Here is a 20409-nt window from a genome sequence, read left to right on the forward strand (position 1 = left end):
TCATGGCAGAGCCAGCGAAAAGACCAAAACGACGGTTGTGAAATATGCACCCCAAAGCTGTAGGTGGAGCTCTGTAGAGAAAAATGCGACAACAAAAGTGAGAAATCGGTGAAGAAATGACTGGAGTTACAGAAGGGCCCTTTAAAGTTGCGAAGAAAATTAAGAATACATTTAAGATCTTTGTTTTCAGGAATCTAACCCAGTACACTACGGGTGACCCGTATTCGGGAAAATACAGTGCCCCCCACCTCCCCCCAACAACCCCCATGCATTTTTTTGCACCTTATCATGAACTACCATAGTCATGCTATATACCATTTTAAAGCTGAGAAACTCAAGAATCGATATATGTAAAGCTTTCCATGAATTAACATATATTTCGTGTGTAAAATATAAGTTTATCCCGATATATAACATATCAGAATACCCCCCTCCACCACCCCCCAAAGTTGCTGCGTTCATACTTTGTCACTTGTCTGTATGGCCGTACCAATAAGTTAGCCCAGCATGCTTGGTCTTGAAATTTTCGTAAGAATCCATAGATGTAAAATATCTACATTGTTTTATTGCCAATATATTGAGTAGTTGTACACGCCAGTACAAACAAAACAGATACATACGAAAAGAAGCGAAGTAAAATCTTAGTTTTCGCGGAAATCCAGATATTTCGGTTCTACTTCCATTATTGTCGCTGGATTCACGGTACTCCGCGTGTTCACGAGGCTCTTCTGATTCCATCGATACCCATTACATGTCTGTAGGACCAATGAGAGTCGAGATAGATGCCATCAAAGCCAATGAGTCACGTAAGCGATGAATCTGACAACCAGTCTTTGAATGGCCATAGCGCTGTGTCTGAGTGAGCCAATGAGATGGGACCTAGATGTCCGTGTAGCCAATGAGGAGAGCTTTCTTTAGACATGTGACACATCGTCACATTCTACTTCCCTGTCGGCTAAACTCAAGGCGCATAGCCCATGCGTAACCAGATTCCGAAGCAGTGGTTTGGAAGTTTGTTACTAAACAAGCAAGAGACATGTTTTTGAAGGTTTTTGTTCGTAAAACATGCCAAAGAGACAAAAAAAGACGAAACATGTCGAAGAACCCGAGGACATTGAAGATCTGGAGGACATCGATGAAGGAGAAGAAAGCAATTTCTCGGAATGCGACTCCGAGGAGGAGCAGAACTTTTTAGCTGGGAAGGACCCTGGTTTTGAGCTGTGAGTAGACTACTTATATCCATATACAGTTACAGATACAGTTTAGTTTGTTTTTGTAATGTTTAGTGCATAGTTTTTCATTTAGCTTTGTTTCATAGTGTGAACAGTGTTCTGGTACCTGGGGGGGAGGGGAGTTAGGTGAGAATGCAGTGTGTGTTTGTGTGTGTTTGTGTGTGTGTGTGTAAAAGAGAGAGCAGGGGGAGGTGTGACCTGAGTACACACATTTATATCATTTGTATAAGTTGTTGGGAAGGGTTTTCATATACTTTAGTGGGTCTGAGCCTAACTTCCACCTGTACAATTGTTTCGGTGACAGTGATGAAGACTGGGCCCCGCCAAGCAAAAAAACAAGAGCTGAGGATCCTGTGTCTGAGGAAGAGGAGCCGGTGGCCGAGACTATTTCAGTTGTTCATAACACGTTCCATTTTGTTGACCGTGGTTGCCAACATAAATACATTTCTATTGCATTGAATGTGAATCATTTGATGTTTCGTTTGCCAGGGTATTGTTATTTTTTACCTTTGTTTCATTTTATAATACAAATGTTCACTGCATTACCTTGTTTGTCCTTTTTTCATGGAAATCTCAAAGGCGTAGGAGCAAAAGTAAGAGTTTCAGGTCAGATAATGCTTCTCTGGACTCATGGCACAGCCACTGCAAAGCACTCATGGTACAAGCAACATGACACAGAGAGTGTAACCTTTCATTTGACACCAAGATCATGGTTCTACATAAAGGGGTTCTTGTATAGGAAGAGTTTTAGTTTTGGGTAACCAAAGGTCCTTTTGGAGTCTCCAAATGGACACTTAGCAAAACGCATGTGTATGCCCACACAAATATGGGTCCCACACAGTCATACTTCATCCTATAAGGATCTACTTTGACATACAGATTCACAAGACCTGGTAGTGGGCCTCAGTGGTGTTTTCAAGAGAAAATAAGTGACCAAGAGGGCAGAATGTGGTCATTTCTAGAGATGTACATAACCGCCTATAAAAAAAACTATCATTCTACCCTTTGCCACTCTCTGATAGTTCATCACACAGTCAATCTATTGGTACCAAAAAATTCTACAAGGCCTTAGCTTTCCAAAGAGGTCAGGCACTTGATTGTAAGTCAAAGTATGTGGCAACAGGGCCATTTTAAGTAGGCGGTGTGCAATTTCGAGGAAAAACTCAAAATAGGGGTGTAAATGCTATGGGCTAATTTCTTCTCAAGTTTTGTCTTAGGAATAATCATAAGAAGAGAGTTAAGAAAAATATATAAGGGGCCCTATTTTCGCGACGCAAAACCCGGTGCAAAGCCTATTATTATCTCAACGCAAAGCTTTTTCTTATCTTACACTTCACTTTTAAAAATCGCTATCTTACACCATCTAAAAAGCATTACGCCACTGACCAAGAAAGACCTGGGGCCGTATTCCCAAAGCCTTTTATCTTACCACTAGGAGTACTCCTAAATCACACTAAAAGATTTTAGCTAGGAGTTTTCTCTTAAAAGTTATTCACAAAGCCTTTCAGACCTACTCTTAGTAAGGAAAAATGACAACTCCTAAACTAAGAGCGAGTCTTCGTTGCTATGGATGACGTCATTACTCATGCACAAGCTTGACTGAATTGTGACCACCTTGACTGGCTGATGATTGTAACGCGGGAATTATTCCAAACACCTCCCTTAAGATGATGAGTGACAGGTGACAGGTCTGAGAATGCGTGCGCTACACAAGTAGTGCAAAGGACGGAAGATGATGAATAACTGAATAAAAAGGCCTAGCCTAAATGAATAAAGAGTAAGGCAAAACAAATAGCCTAGTAGCCTAATGAAACATACGGATTGATGCAGTATCTTTGCAACAGTATTAAATTAATCTGTAACCACAGGGTTTCCCGCAGCACTTTGCAGTCAAGGCAGCCGCCTTGGCAAAACAAGCCTGCCACCTTAACTACGTCGTCAAAAAAAAAAAAACGTGTTACTTTGTCCTGTTTTCTCCCTTTCATTCCAAACCGTGACCAACGCCAGTCTCCCTTCTCCACAGAATGCATTAAAAAATAAGAAGAAACGTGTCATGAATCGAAAAATAAACAGATTTTATAATCTTTACATATGTGATATGCCTCCGAATCAGAGCTAGTGAGCGGTATGGAATCAATTTTGTGTCAAAAAAATTAAAGAATACTTATAAAATAGCAAGCAAAAAAATACAAATCAAAATACCAAACAGAAAAAATCAAACAAAAAAAATAAACTCAATTAAAAAATACAAGATTGCAATGAAATCATTTGGGTAACCGTGTAAAATATTTGTCTTTGCCTCTTTCTCAGTTTTGTTTGATGCTGTTTTCTTTGATTACGATTCCAGCTTTCTCGTTTGCGCTCCCTGACTTTTTGATTGCGGTTTTGACACAAACGTGTCTGGGGGTTGGGATTTCCTTGGGTGCATTCCCATTGGCTTATTTATGTTTGATTGGCTTATTTATGTTTGATATTTGGTATTTTGATTTGTATTTTTTTGCTTGCTATTTTATAAGTATTCTTTAATTTTTTTGAAACAAAATTGATTCCATAGTGAGCGGAGCTGGTAGTACAGCGGCTAAGGCCAGATTTTTACCTGAATCGTTCAGTTTTTGCAGAAAGCACGAAACTTGGTACAGTTATAGTACTATCCCTAGTGATCAAAAATTGAAATGGACCCCAACACATAGCGCCCCCTAGTGGCTCCTATATTGACTTCAAATATGGCCACCAAAATATGCCCTTTTTTCTACATTTATAATGCTATGCAGCTTTTAACACATAATATGACATGTCTATAGCCATCTTTCAGCATTATGAAAATACATTATGTGACAATCATGCATAATTAAAATGGCAGACATGTTGGATTTTAACTCATTGAATGCCAAGCTGTTTTCGGGAGCTTTGTCCTAGAGTGCCAGCAATCTAGACCATTGTTGATGATTTTTGTACAGCCACAGCATATTCTGAGTTATAGCTATGAACACATACAATGGCTCGTTTAAAAGGTGAGACTTTAAGCTCTCGGTGGGTGCAAACCCTGTATTTCTACACGCCTCTGTTCCTGAGAAATCCCAAGCTAAACAGTGGCTAGTTTTCATCAAAATCGCTGTTTTTTTCTAGAAATGGAGATATAACATCTTTCATGAAATATGAAGTGTTGCCTGTTACTTACTTGTGTAAAGTGATCAGCATGACCTGGCGAGACTGCCACCTAGTGATAGACCCACGAAAATGGCCTGGTTTTGACCTGATGTGCATGCGTCACTGATTCGACCCAAAGCGGCAACCGAGTTATGTCCAGATAAAATGTCCAGATTGCGTTTGCGTTTTCATGAGTTTTCGATCGTCATATATTTCATTTCCATTAATCACAGAGTTCCCAAAATCACATATAAGGTGTGTTAGAGTGTCTAGTTTCGTAATTAAAAAAAAAGCTAAAAACGTAATATTAAGTTTTTGGCACTCAACGCATGGGAAGGAAAAACGTAATATTACGTTTTTGGCACTCAATGAGTTAAGGAAGTAACCATAAATTCTGACACAGAGTCAAAAACTGTGGTGCATTTAGGCTATGTGTGAAGTTTTAACTGTGTGACTAAACCCTGCACTTGCCTGGGCTCAATCCTTCTAATTTGCCCCCTAGAGGCTGGCATGCTAGCAAGGAGCCTAAAACCCATCGATGCTAGCGTCTGTCAAGTCTCTTAAAGAAAGATATGTTGCCTTTTGGGAAATTATTTTGTCTTCTACCCTAGAGTTAGATCAATTAGATCAGTTAGATCATACACCCAGTCAGAGATAAATTAGTACATAACCCAGTCCAACACATCCCACTGTTAGCCTAATTCAATTGAGGTGGGTGGGGCCAATTAGCATACGCTAAAGTTTCTTTTAAGGCATATAGTTATCATGTTTTATTGTAGTTTATAACATTTTGCATCCCATAAAATGGTTATACCTGTCCTTGCATCTATAATTTAATGTCTTAAAGGGGTGGTTCAGGATTTTGGACATAAGACCTCATTTCCAAGTAAGCAAGTGTGATATTCATCAGTGGAGACCGTTTTCAACACGTTTCATCCAGTCCTTGTAATTGCAGAGTTCGCAGGTGCTAGGCTAGCGCAAGTCAACGGTATGTGCTAGCCTGTCACTAAAGACAGTCTTACCCACTCCAAAGTACACCCGAGGCAAATTCCAGACAATCCATGTAAATGTCTGTGTTGATAGAATAGTGTAAGAAATACAACTACCCTCGCATCGCGTTGCAATAGTTATACTTTGGTCCCTGAAGTTGGTAGTAGTCATTTTGCATCTCAGCAGCGGACTGATATTACCAAGGCTACTACTAAGTATCCCCATTGGAGTGCGCTTTACTGTTTACTTTTCGGCACAGTACTACTAACCGGAGCAAGTATAATTCCGTCGTGGTAAGAAACTAGTCCCTCAAAATGTAATGCGATCGTTGGAATGCAAGGATAGAATAACGTTAGAAATAACAGTATCAATACAGACATTTACATCGATAGTCTGGCGTTATAATTTATTTGCCTCGGGTGTACTGTGGAGTGGGTAAGACTGTTTTTAGTGGCAGGCTAGCACATACCGTTGACTTGCGCTAGCCTAGCACCTGCGAACTCTGCAATTAGAAGGACTGGATGAAACGTGTTGAAAACGGTCTCCACTGATAAATATCACACTTGCTTACTTGGAAATGAGGTCTTATGTCCAAAATCCTGAACCACCCCTTTAAGACAATGTAGCTAATTTAAATATGTAATACCTTATGAGATTAGTTCCCTCCTGACAAATTAGGACTCATGCTAGTCAGTGAACCAGCACTCTGTGGTTTTAGGACACTGGCTTCGTGGTAGAAACACGGGACCCTAATACGGATCCCTGAGGCACACCTGGTGAGGTCATGTGACTGTGATACCTGTCCCTGCCAAGACATGCTGAAAGAATGCCCTTTAAGGTAGGATTTAAACCAGTCAAGGGCTTTCCTAGAACTCCCAGTTCAGACAGTAGAAAGGAGAATGTCATGGTTAATAGCATCAAAGAATGAATGAATACTAATGACTTAGCAACTTAGATGAGGACTTAGCTACTCTCAATGCTTCGGTCACAGACAGAAAAGCAGTTTCAGTAGAATGACTCTTGAAAACAGACTGCATAGGGTCTAGCAGGTTGTTATGATATAGTAAGTCCAAGACTGATTGAGACCTGACTGATTTTTCAATAGTTTCACATTTGGCTAGGGTCAGTGTCACTACTGGTAGCATAAGCCAGTACCTGGAGCCTACAAAGGTTGCACAGGTAGTCCAACTCCTCCAGTATGGCACACCAATACGTTCCATTGCCAGAAGGATTGCTGTGTCTCCCAGAGCAGTCTCAAGAGCATGGAGGAGATTCCAGGAGACAGTTACTCTAGGAGAGCTGGGCAGGATGGTAGAGGGTCCCTAACCCAACAGCAGGACCAGTATCTGCTCCTTTGTGCAACAACAAACAGTAGGAGCCCTGCCAGAGCCCTACAAAATGACCTCTTCCAGGCCGCTGGTGTGAATGTCTCTGACCACACTGTCAGAAACAGACTTTATGAAGGTGGCCTGAGGGCCCGATGGCCTCTGGAAGGACCTATGCTCACTGCCCAGCACCGTGCAGCTCAATTAGCATTTGCCATAGAATACAAAATTGGCAGGTTTGCCACTGACACCCTGTGCTTTTCACAAATGAGACCAGGTTCACCCTGAGCACATGTGACGTCTGAATATGTCTTGGAAAATGCAATGCTGCCTGCAACATCATTCAGCATGACTGGTTTGGTGGTGGGCCAGTGATGGTCTGGGTAGGGATATCCTTGGAAAGACAAATTTTTTCACTTAGATTTTTGGGGGGGTCTTTGAATTCAGTCCTCTGTGGATTGGTAATTTTCATTCCCAAATAACGAAGTGGCATCCTTTCATTCCTAACATATTACCCAGTCCATATCAGTTTAAATCTGATGCTCTGCGCTTGTTTAAACGCTCGTTTAACGCATCATGGCTTGGACAGCTGTCCGCACCTCACCATCTCACCACAGGGATCCCCCAGGGCTCAGTACTGGGCCCCCTTCTCTTTGCTATCCACACCACTTCTTTGGGACAGATTATCCGTTCGCACAGCTTCTCATACCACTGCTATGCAGACGACACACAGCTCTATCTGTTCTTTCCACTTAATGACCCCTTGGTCTCGGCACGGATCTCGGACATATCTACATGGATGAAGACACACTCACCTCCCAGCTAAACCTACTATACATCATGACATCGACATCAAAATTGACTCAGGGCTGCAAGAAATTTAGGATTCGTTCTCGACAACCAACTAACCTTCTTTGATCATGTTGCCTCGGTCGCCCGGTCATGCCGTTTCACACTCTACAACATATGGAAAATCAGGACTTGACTCAAGATGCTACCCAACTCCTGGCACAGGCAAGTCATAGTGAAACCCCTTCAGATGATCCAGAACGCGCCACTGCGTCTGGTCTACAACCAACCCAAAGGGGCACATTACCCCGCTGCTCATCCAGCCACACTGGCTACTATGGCCGCCCACATCAAATTCAAGTCTCTAACGCTTGCCTACATAGTCTCCAGTTCTGCTTCCTATTCAAATGCCCTCAGACAGGCATACCTCCCATCTGTTGCGCTCCTCAGACAAATGACGCGCCACGCTAAGGTCAATCCAAACTTTTACCAGTTCCTACTAGAGCAAGGGCATCCCTCTCCATCTTCAAAAAAACTCCCGAAGACCCAACTCCAGAGAATATTTCCTCTCGTAGCACAACTTAGAACTAGATGATTCTAGCACTTACCACCTGACTAAAACTGACACTTGACTGTATAAAAATAGCACTCACTGATGCACCTTTTCCTATTGTTCTCTACCTTTTTGAATAGTTTTAAATTGTTCTACAATCATCAACTGTCTCGTGGCTTAACGGCAGCGCGTTGGTGCACTGCGCGCTCGGCCGGAGTTCACATCCTATCTCTTCTTTTCATCTCTGAGTAAGAGTAGGCCTACGAGACACAACAATAGGTTTTGACCATATATTTATGTATATAGTTACTCTACATCGAGAGACCATAGGTGCAATACATCAGTCAAAAACAATTGAATCTACGTGTCACACTAGTTCACCTGCAGGTAGCGAGAAACAAGAGGACAATCTCACATCATAAGAAAATCGAACCTACAACGTTGGGATAATAAGTCATCGGCTTTATCCACTACACCATTTAACACTGCTGTTGTTAGGGACTGTGAAGATTATAATACTAAAATCAAGGCAATACTTTAATTAACATAAATAGCAAGAATGAGCCAAGTAGGGGAGCAGTGTCTTAATCAAAATTAAGCTACAGGATAGATCAATCATTGAGTCACGAGATAAACATCCACTTCGCAAATTTTGGTTAGGCAGTTGTGATTTTTGGTTAGGCGCTCCGGACACCAACAGGAACTACTGTACCAAGGAACGACACAAGTGCGACTGCCTAGGGGCAGTAGTTCAAACGACCAAACTTTGCGTCCTTGTTTGCGATTGAGAGTTCGAACTACCCTTTCTAGAAACACCAAATCCAAGAACGATGGAGCGTACTACCAAGGTTGTGACGCAAGTTAGCAAACGAAGCTTTCTGGAAACGACCCCCTGAGCGGTGCAAATATCTCGCTCCTCGTTCTCAAGAATCAGTCAAATCGCGAACAGCCACAGCTCCGTTTAATTGTCAGGTGTGATGAAATGCGTTCATATTCCACTTTTTATGTCATAAACGTTGCAGGCCTATGGAAAGGTTTAGCGGTAGGGTTGTCCAATGATCAGGTTGTTGCTTCAATTTGTGTTTTAATTTAGCCTATGCGACGCACCGATGCTGGGTTCATCCGCTTGGCGCAAGTTTCAAATATTTAGCCGACTGTGTGATTTGTCATTTTCGTTCTTTTGGCAATTAATCCCGACTGATCCCTTTAGTTAACGTTGCCAAGCTTGTTTGTTGTTGCACTATCAGTGTTGCAGTCTTTTAAAATAAATGTTCTGAGTGAAATATATTGCCGTTGGTCTTAGTTCTTTGGGACCGGGGAGCTAAATTTACCTGACGCGAATTTGACCAGAGAAGCGGCCGAGTAAACAGCCACCTGCTCTCAGCACAGTGTTGACTTGCGCGATCGGACGCGCAAGACTGACAATAGACGGGCGTAGGCCCGTCCAGGCCCATCCGTGCCTACGCGTATGCTTTCTAAATTATTTAGCTAACTCCATCCCCATCAACGAACTTAGGCTATATGGCCAATATCTTTGAAATTTAACGGTCTTGGTTTTATTAGTGGGCATGCCTCAGACTCGTGGTGTGAGCGGTATGGGAGCGGAAAAGAGCGGCCACTCCGGCCTCTAAATTAAAAAGCGATCCGCGCTCAAATTCCATCCATATTACACAAAACTATAAAATGATCTAAACTTCATTCACTCTCGGTGTATAGATACGGACAGACTTGCGGAACAGGCTGCAGGTCAACAGTCTGACAGCCTGCATGAAGATAAGCATTAATGGTCCAATAGTAAAACAGTGCAATTACCAAAGGGCCCTTGAAATGATCTTTTTAAAGCCAAGGATGGCTTGTAACAATGCTAGTTGTCAGCTCTGCCATAAGTAGTGACTGATCACATTTGCACATTTTGTTCATTTGCACTTTCTTTTGCACTTGTTCTATAGTTTGTAATAGTTTGTTTAGTGTTGTTACTTTGTTCTTTGTTAACTGTTATTTTGAGAAGCTGTGTGTTTAATAAATAATTGTTAAATATACAGAGTCTGTAGTGTATCGCACAAACAATACGCCAACACCCACACCCCCCCACCGACGGCAACCGAACCGATACCAGACCCCCCCCCACCCCCGGGACCTACGACCTACCACCTTGACTAACACATTTCCTGCGGGAAACCCTGAACCATATGCCTATGCCTACGTTTACAAAGAGGAGAACATTTTAATTTGATTCACAATTAAATGTTACATTTAATTTACATGTTCACAATGAGTAGTTTTGGTTATTAATGGCGTTATTGCATCCCTTAGTTATGCATACAATGCAAAATTGTTCCCTCGCGATCGGAAGCTCCTCTAGCCGCATAGGATTTCAAAGCATCGCGACACGAAATGCCACAAAAAGCGGTTTGTGGATAGGTCTTAGTGAGTTAGGAGTCCTCTCGACTTCTTTTAAGCTGTCCCAGACGCAGACACAGTGTTATTACTGAGTCACTCACCAAAACTCTACCTCTTTCCTCTGCCTTTCGTTCCTTCCCCTGTTCTCTCCCTGGTCCCTATCTCACCTAGGTGGCTCATAATTATAGGGCTGTGGCCCGTCACAGGTGTTTTCGTTGTTTATAATCTCCTCTGAGTCTGTGTCAGGATCCATTACACCATTTGTTGAACTTGACCTGTTTGCCCTCTGTTCTCACTTCCGGTTAGTGGTTAATAGATGTGGAAGTTATTTTCTCACAATTTTATGTAAGATATGTTGTTTCTGGCATAATTATCACTTTTTTCTTTCTGAGAATCTAGATCTTTCATCATTTATCTACACTATGCTTTGTAGGGGTTTCCAACCTGGAAGTGGTTCTTTAATATCTTAAAAAGTATAAAGTTTATAAAAATTAAAATTACATAGCTCAAATGCTCTTTTCAAGACCTATGTTACAAAGTTTGAACAAAGTTTCTATGTTAAATGGTTCAAGCTGAAGACGCAGAAATTTTGGATAGAATAAGAAGACTTCATATAACAGTAAATTAATGCACTGTAATAAGAAGACTAAGGAAAACAGTACAGTACATTTTCATGTGCCAATTTCCAGCTCACCGGAATAACGGTAGGAAAGTTGAAGTAGTAGACTCCTACTAAAGGATTGTAAGGATCAAAGTGATATACCGAGAGCCTAGAGTTCTTTACTTACCTGGTCTGCAGCATTTCTAGCTCTTTCATGAGTGCCATGAGTTCTTTGTGCTTTAGATTATTCAGCCTTCTTTCTACCTGGAACTTTTTTAGAGCTCGTCTGTGTTTAAGCTCATTCTCCTCCACAAACTTCTCAAACTTTGCTACCTTATCTTTGATCTGTGAAATCAATGGAAAAAAAAGAATTATCTGAAGACAGGAGCTGCACTGAGACCGGAGCTGGTGCTGAACTGCTTTTTGTTTATCTGTGTTTGATGGGTGTGGCTTAGCGATAGGTCAACTGACCTTTCAGTCGAGTCCCACCTTCCTATTTATCTGTTGTTAGGTCAGACAAGCAATGACTATGTGGGGGTCCACACTTCCTAACTTGAAAATCCTATTTTAACTGTTTGGTAATATAACTGTGGTATCTTGGTTTAGGATCTTATTTAAGAAACAGAAATTACAGAAAAATTGCTTCCACATCTGTTTTCCTATCATAGCTTGCATAGCAATTGTACTATAGAAGCATCCTTTTTTTGTTATTATTATTATTTTTACAACACAAACTCACTCAAAGGCGTATGACCAGATCATGGCTTTACATCAAATCATTTGTACATTTAGGTTTACCATTGCAACATACAGTATTACACATAGTCTTTGGGAGGTTGTCTTTTTATATATTTTTTTCCCCTTCATTCATACTTCTGCTGTTCTCAGACACACACACATATATCCCTCATGCACACACCCTATCCAATCATTCTTCATACATACTCCCACACACACCTTTCACTAATTCATGGATTGGGATAAATGCAGAGACCAAATTTCCCTCACGGGATCAAAAGAGTATATACTGTATACTTATACTTATATACTTATACTTTGGCGACTTATAAATTGTTTTAACCATCTTTATAAATTCATCTGGGAACCTGTAAACTTCTAACACTTTAAACAAATATGCTCTCTCTAGCCCAGTTCCCAGATTCCCAGATGAATTTATAAAGATGGTTAAAACAATGTATAAGTCGCCAAAGTATAAGTATATAAGTATAAGTATATATACTCTTTTGATCCCGTGAGGGAAATTTGGTCTCAGCATTTATCCCAATCCGTGAATTAGTGAAAGGTGTGTGTGTGGGAGTATGTATGAAGAATGATTGGATAGGGTGTGTGCATGAGGGATATATGTGTGTCTCTAGCCCAGTGGTCCCCAAACTTTTTCTTCCGAGGGCCAGCTCACTATGCCTGGCTCTAAGAGAGGGCCAGAGACTTGGAGTATATCAGTAACCATAAATAGCTTAGTGCTGTGAACAACAGCAGTCTATCTTAGTTGAATATTCCATTACATTTAATCATAGGCTACTGCAATTTAATACCATTGTTAGCTGTGTTTATGTTGCCATCATGCCATATCAGTGTAAAATGTAGCTCAAATGAAATAATACTGATAAAAAGACTTTAGCATTCCCAAAAGTATTAGCAGGGAGTCCCAAAAGTATATTTTATTCAAAATGTGTGAATTCTGAACTCTGTGTCTTTGCATACACAGCTCATGTTGTGAACCAGTAATATCCTACAAATAATTCAAATAACTCAAACTACAGTATGAGAGTTTTATGAAGTGCTGGCAAAAACATCTGGCACCACCATTCTAACTTTCACTCATGAGAAATTTGTGAATTGTGAATTTGTATGAACATTTGTACGAGTGAATAAAAAATAGAAATAATTATCCCAGAAAGTCCCAGAAATATGAAGTTAGTTAGTTATTAACAATTAATTGATAAACTTTTAGAATACTTTGAGCACTGATGCAGTCAGCATAGGCCTCTTACATGTTTGCAGGTAGGCCTACATTTCATTCCGTTTTCGATGGCAAACGCAAAACAGCGCCAAAACAACCACCAGTGGACAAAAAGACTATTACACGTGTACTGTTAAGACTTGCCATAGAGAATGAATGGGGGAAATTACGGAGGTTATAGTTTGACGACGTCGTACTCCCTTGCGGGGCAGATGCTATATACCACGGACATAATTTGGGGGGCCACCCAAAATGAGGTGGCGGGCCATATCCGGCCCGCGGACCGTAGTTTGGGGACCACTGCTCTAGCCGATCGAAGGCTTTTTCTGCATCCACAGCCAAGTGTTAAGTCTATTTTTTTTTTTTTTTGCATATTGTATTAATAATAAACAAGTCCTAGTATTGGTTCTTAAATCTCTATTTTGTATGAATCCTGTCTGGTTTTGATGGATGATCTCAGGTATAATTTGAGCGAGTCTATTATTTATAACTTTAGTAATAATTTTTTTTATCACAATTAATTAGGCTAATAGGTCTATAGTCCGCAGGAGTATCACAATCTGTTCCTGGTTTTGGCATTACAGAGATAGTTGCTTGGTACATTGTTTGAGGCATCGTATATTCCTTTTGGACCAAGTTCACTACTTCAATAAAAAGGGGCTCAATACTTGACCAAAAAGTTGAGTAAAATTCTATTGGGATACCATCCATTCCTGGAACTTTTTTTAAAGGGGATGTTTTAACTGCAGTTTTAATTTCCTCACAAGTAATGTCTTTCCTAAGTTGTTCCTTTTGTTTTGCTGTTAGACATTTTAGGTTAAGTGATTTGAGGAAGGGAATGGGGTCTGATTATTTTAATTCTGATGCATATAGATTCTTATAATACAATTGAATTCATTATTAATCATCTGATTATTTGTATAGAATAAATCTGATATTTTGTTTTTTATTGATATGGGTTGTCTCTTAACTGCCTACTTTAGCACTCACCCCTTCTCTATCTCTCTCTTCCTCTCTCACTCTTATTTTGAGAGTTAGCAACCTCAACAGTCTGTTTTTGTTATGCTACTTGTTTTTATTTCATTTTTACGTGATTCAGATTTTCTTCCATTGGTGTTTACAAAATAATAACTGAGCACTCTTTTTAATGAATGGCCTTCAGTATATGGCCTGATGTGTCGGGACACCAAGTGGCCATTCACACTTTGGATAGGTGTCACTAAGGGGTTGTTTACATGTATCTAGATATTTTTATAAACATATTTTTTCATTCATTTGGGCCTTTCGAGTTTTAGCTCCCTCAAACGGATATTTTTTTTAAAAAGCCCTCCAAAGTGAAGATTTCTTAAAGTGCTGAATTATGTGGATCTGTGTAACCAAAGTAAAACACAAAACGATGACGTGATTGATTCTATGTCTGTGCAGTACGTGCCTGAAATACCACCAGTGTCAATGGTAATCTAGCATGGTACCGATACACTGATTTGTTTAAAGTGTAACCGTGAAGCTGTTAAGGGTGTTGGTAGGCTTTTTCACATTTTAACTGATGCTTGACATAACACGTGTGGATAACTGATAATGTATCTCGATCTCATACTGTAGGCCTATCATACTGTGTTGTGATCCATGCTGCCGTCCTATGTTTTCTCAACCCCATTGTCATTTCTGCCAAACTGATAAACTAACTCACTGGTCTTACATCTCCTCCCATTCACAAAATTAACAAAAAAGCGCACAAAACATGAAAAACACAGTCAATAAGTGGGGATACTGTGGAGAGAATAAGGGCCAACAATCGCGTCCATTCATAGAATTTGTTTAGAAAATAACCGCTGTCGGCGCAAAAAATGTGATTGGTGGACACAGGCCCTAACCATCATAAAATCTGAAAACTGATGAAAATTGGGTAACATATTTTGATTTGTTTCCTGAAGGATATATCAACCAGGGCTTTGAACCGATTTTTTTTTCCAATCGGTTCATTCCGAACAGAAAAGGAATTATAACGTTTCCGGTTATGAGTTTCACCAATAAATTGACGTTCCCGAACCGGTTAGAACAAAAAAATACTGTTCCCAGAACGGTTAATTTCGTTCCTGTCAGCTGTTTAATGCTATAGAATTTTGTCACGTCTTTCTCATCCAGCTTAAACCAAATAATTATTAATAATAATAATAATTAAATAGGCCTACAATTATTTCAAATGTGTAGTTTATTGTTAAAAGAGAACATTTCCACACAAACGTAAGACACGTGGTTATGCCACTTGGGCAAAAACAAATTGCAACTGTCGGGGGAAAGGCCATCCAGTAGGCCTAATGTTCGCTAGTCCATCATTAACATGGAGTCGACAAATATAGCTATTGATATTGTGTTTGGAATGAGCGTTTTAATTAACGATGGATCGTAATTTACCTCTTATTTAAGATGTGGAGTGGAGACTTTGTAATCCACCGCTCTCTCTCCATTCAGTCAGCGAATGTCTGATGTGATGTCACACAGGAAGTGAACCTCAGCCGTCATGGTAACGTGCGCAGGAAAATAATTACTTTTTTTTTGTTTGTTAATTAGGCAACGAAAACTTTGAGGAACGAAATAAAACCTGTATTAACCGGTTACCATTATTTTTAAATAAGTGTTCCTGTTCCAGAACATAAAAAATAATAACGTTTCCGGTTTCGTTTCTGTTCCCTGTAAAATACAAAAAGTTCCCGGTTTTCGTTTTCGTTCCTTGAACCGGTTCAAAGCCCTGATATCAACTGATAAAAGTATCCCCACCTGAATGTGCAATAGTAGAGGACAAATGACAAAAACAGTGCCTTACTCATATCTGACTCACCTGCTGCTGTTTATGCTGCAGATCAGCCCTTTTGTGTTCCTGGGCTTCCATTCGAACTTGAAACTCTTGTCGTTTGTGTGCAAACTTACTGTCCAACTTATCCAGTTCAACTTGTTTCTTTAATACAAGGGTTCGCTGCATGGTGTTAACTCCTGTCTCCAAAATCCTACTCTTGGACTACAAAGGAAAATCCCTCAGTGTAAAAGGTAAGGGACAGTACAGAAATTGACCTGTGCCCGTACGAGTATGCATGATGAAAATGAACAGAAATACTCTATACAGAATTTTAAAAAATAAAATCTTTGCATTAACATATTGACTTCTTACCTCTGTTATAACAGGGATCAGATTAGTATCACCATCCTTCTGCTCTCTGTCACACAAAAACAAACCATAAAAAGCATATGATAAAGGAACACGCCACCGTTTTATGAGGTTGGGTTATTCACTGTCTCCCCTAGAGTTAGATAAGTGAGCAGGCAATCCAATTGACAATTGATTTTGCAATAGAAATGGAATACACCACCTCTTTCACTCCGATTAAAATTCTGATCGGATCAGGCATTTTTTTTTTCCATTTGAGGTGTTTATATGAACATTTCTAGTCCGATTGAGCTGTTATTCGGTTTCTATAAATGTTGTTGTTACAGGAATCAATTTTAGACTCACTACCTCAGCAGTATATGGTGTTTAAAATTCAGGCCGAGGGGTATACTGATACCAATTCTTTATTTTGTTACTTTAACAGTACTATTGACATGTAAAGAAAATTCAGGGAGTTATTTACCATTTGGCCGGGATTATTTTACTTCCCAATTCCAGAACCCTACCACTTTCAAAAAGCTTGCTACACCTCAGGTCAGACTCCTCTCTATTTGTTTGCACCTTGAACAAAATGGCATACCTGATGTCGGACCAAATTCTCCAGCTGTTTGTATCACAGAATTATTATTAGTGGTGGTGGTGGTTGTGTAGGTGGTTATGTAGGTGGGCCTCACAAAGCCCTAAACGAGAAAGCTTCCATGTTGACTTAGCTTACCGCGTCTCTTGTAATTGTGTGACAAAAATGTTTTTCATTTTGTTCTCCACTTGAAGGGTCAACCGAGGATCGTCCTTTGGGCCTATTGATGGAAGAGTCGAGGTCTCCATGTTTTTCCCAGAACCTGTGTATTAGGAATTTAACATAAAAGGTCAGGGACAGAGCTCTATAAAGAGTTCGGCCAACTTGACAATAGGCACCATTTAACAACCTAAAGTCAGACAGCCGTACAATGTAATACGGGGCAAACATGCATTACAGGTGCATATCAAAAAATCAGACTACTATGTAAAAGTTCATTTGTTCTGTAATCTATTGTGGATCTTTCATATATTCTAAATTCATTACACATACAGTGAAAACTTTTTTATTTTAATCTTGGTGACTACAGCTTACATATCATGAAAATCAGAAATCAGTATTTCAAGATATTAGGAAAAAGAGGTTATGTTGACCTTTTGAAAAGAATTAACTAATCTGACTAATCTATCTCATCTTAACTTGTTCATTTACACTCAATGCACTCAATCCTTAGTTGGGCTCTTTTTGCACAAATTACTGCATAAACGTAGTTTGATATGGAGGCAATCAATCTGTGGCCCTGCTGAGGTGTTATGGAAGCCCACATTGCTTTGATAGCAGCCTTCAGTTCATCTGTGGTTTTGGGTCTGGTGTCTCTCATTTTCCTCTTGACAGTATCCCATATGTTCTCTATGGGGTTCAGGTTAGGCAAATTGGCTGGCCAATCACAATTTACGTGTAGGTACCCTATGACCCCAAAGTCTGCCATGACCGGGCTTCAGGTCAAAGAAGTTTGAGAAAGGCTGATCTATAATATAGATATATATAACCTGCATCAGAATGAGGTTTGTAATGGTGCACCTGAAGGCATGGGTCGAAGACCCAGTCAGTGGTGTCACAATATGCACATTTGTTTGAATTCATACCTAAGTAATCACCATGACCAAAATTTTACTTTTTTTACAAAAAAATGTATTAAATATTTTAGGTAGGAAGGGAAAATTAGAAAAAAATATTCACATCCAGTTGTCATCAACAAAGAGTAATAAGCAATATCTCTATGATATGATAAATTGGTTGTCTTATAGGCTACTTCTATAAGATGTCCCAAAATACTATAGTATTCCTATAAGATTACTAGGCTATAATATTTTGTCCCAAAATAGCGTACTATAGCCTAAGATTCCTATAGGCCTAGTACTTTTTCGTAAGGGACTACTCGGGGCACACTTCCGCACGAGTCTCTGAGAATAAAAATCCGACCCGACTTTGCGTTCAAGCAGAGCCCGTCTACGGAGAGCCTCCCCACTCTCTATTAATCCCATACAAACCGAATTTGGCTGCAGTTCACCAGAGTTCACCTAGATGGCGATCGCGGGCGAGTCCAAAATACATGGGGTCCTATGGAGCTACATGGCTACATTTATTGTTTTCACCTATTTAACAACTGAAACCCTCAGATTTTATTTTATTTTTCGCAAAATGGATATGGATTATCAATCAAAAGTGAAATAATCCGGGAGTCATGTCCTTTCGTTTTCTTACAGGTTGGGTCGTTGTTGCCCATAACACGCTAGCATTGATGCTATGCTATGCTATGATCATGCTAATGAATGACGTCATTGACACGTTTGAAAGGCTTTTTAGAACAATTAAGTGACTTTAAAAAATATAATACTCAACCAAGTGTATTGTCTTTGCCTCCCCTTTCGAATACAATATTCAAATTACTTGAAAAAAAATTATATCCGGAGAAAAGTGGATTATGAGGGGTTCAGCTCCATAGACCTCCATTCATTCTGGACTCGCCCGCGAGCGCCCCTAGATGCAGTACCACACCGGAAGCGTTCCGAGAGTGAAGGTTCTCCCCTTATTAGACATTCTCTGGTTCTCCCCTCATTAGACATTCTCTGGTTCAAGTCATTTTTCCTCAATCGGAAGTTGGAGTTTCCGAATATCCGATGTGGCATTAAGGCGCTATGTGTCTCCTCATTCGAGATCTGTCCAGCCTACAAGGGTTGCAAGTTGCAACCCTATGGTGGCAATTGGCAACACGGAAGTACGCACTCCAGGGCATGGACAATTGTTTAGAATAGCTGAAATCATCAATGTGCTCTTTTTTCCCTTCACGAGTGGAATTGCAATAGGCCTAGATACAGTGCATTGCTTTCCGTGCATTGTAAAAATTGCCCGACGTCACCTAACCTAACGTTTATTCAAAGTTAGCAAGACAGCTTGTAAACGTTGCTTGAGCTCTTTTAGAATTACTGACACCATTAGGCTACGCTTCAAATTCGAAATGTCTCCAATTGTCACATATTCCTATAGCCTAGATGCTTCACAAAAAAAAATGGTAGCCTACCTGTATTATTTGAACAAAGTTAACGAAATGAAGATGGCTAATCCCATACGCTGTCCGCCAAGGCTGTGATCAGTTTTATCTTGACCAAAAGTTTATCCCATCTCCAAGCAACCAGTGACGCTACGGCGCAGCAGAGAGAACCGCCCTCGGGAAACATCCTGTTTCTGAACTGCTTGCAGTTCCCGTTCTGGTTCCACGTGAGGGCGCTCACGAATAAGTGCAGAATGAATGGAGGTCTATGGAGCTGTACCCCTCAAAATCCACTTTTCGGGATATTATAGGCTTTTCACCATGTTAAGGATCATTTTAGTCAAATAACACAAAAAAAACCAATACATACTTAAACATCATGTGTTTATTCAAAGATTTTTGGTTTCACTCTTCTTCATTATTAGTAGGCTACAGCCTCCCTCACACTTGCACAATGTGGTACAGCAAAGTCCAGCTCGGTGGCACTTCAATTAAACAAGGCAAACGAGATGGTGGAATTGCCTCCATTCTCTCAAACAAATATAGCTGCACTAGAGTCAACTTTGGCAAATTCGCTTCCTTTGAGTATATTGCCCTCACTCTGAAGGCTGACCCAGCTGTACTTCTATTAACCTTATACCGCCCTCCTAAACTATGGACTGGCTTTCTCGACCAGTTTTATGAACTTATGTCGCTCATCATCACTAGCTACGATCGGATAATTGTAAATGGCGACTTTAATATTCATGTCAATAAGACAAAGTCGTTTGTAATCAGTTAAATACCTTCCTCAATGAAAACAGTATCCTTGAAAAATTCCAATCAGGTTTTAGATCAAATCACAGCACAGAAACGGCTCTAGTAAAAATAGTCAATGATCTTAGACTGGCTACTGACTCAAAGTCTCAATCCTTATTCTTCTGGATTTGAGTGCGGCATTTGACACCATTGATCATAGCATCCTAATTCACCCCCTTGCGAAGTGGGTGGGTCTCTCTGATAATGCTCTAAACTGGTTTCAAACCTACATTACTGGCAGAGATTTTTATATCAGTCTAGGAGATTATGTGTCTGAAAAACATGACTTGCCTTTTGGTGTGGCCCAGGGGAGCTGCCTTGGTCCCCTGCTATTTTCCATATATATGCTTCCGTTGGGAAAC

The 20409-nt window shown here is 40.2% G+C and overlaps 1 protein-coding gene across 1 annotated transcript in view; it reads right to left on the reverse strand.

Annotated features, from left to right (window-relative positions):
• The window catches only part of ccdc197 (coiled-coil domain containing 197), a 49893-nt gene extending 30513 nt beyond the window's left edge, over nt 1-19380 (reverse strand). Inside the window, exons 1-5 of the mRNA XM_076275012.1 lie at nt 19280-19380; nt 16897-17020; nt 16185-16230; nt 15858-16034; nt 11225-11382 (exon numbers count right to left, since the gene is read on the reverse strand). Of these exons, the coding sequence (XP_076131127.1) occupies nt 11225-11382; nt 15858-16034; nt 16185-16230; nt 16897-17006 (491 nt within the window). The 5' untranslated portion in view covers nt 17007-17020; nt 19280-19380. The remainder of the gene's footprint in view (nt 1-11224; nt 11383-15857; nt 16035-16184; nt 16231-16896; nt 17021-19279) is intronic.
• Nucleotides 19381-20409: the final 1029 nt, after the last annotated feature.

The sequence above is a fragment of the Alosa pseudoharengus genome, unplaced genomic scaffold, assembly GCF_046254945.1.
Source record: "Alosa pseudoharengus isolate Yale_2024_CS ecotype anadromous, Long Island Sound unplaced genomic scaffold, YU_APseudo_1.1 YU_APseudo_1.1_scf_8, whole genome shotgun sequence".
NCBI lineage: Eukaryota > Metazoa > Chordata > Actinopteri > Clupeiformes > Clupeidae > Alosa > Alosa pseudoharengus.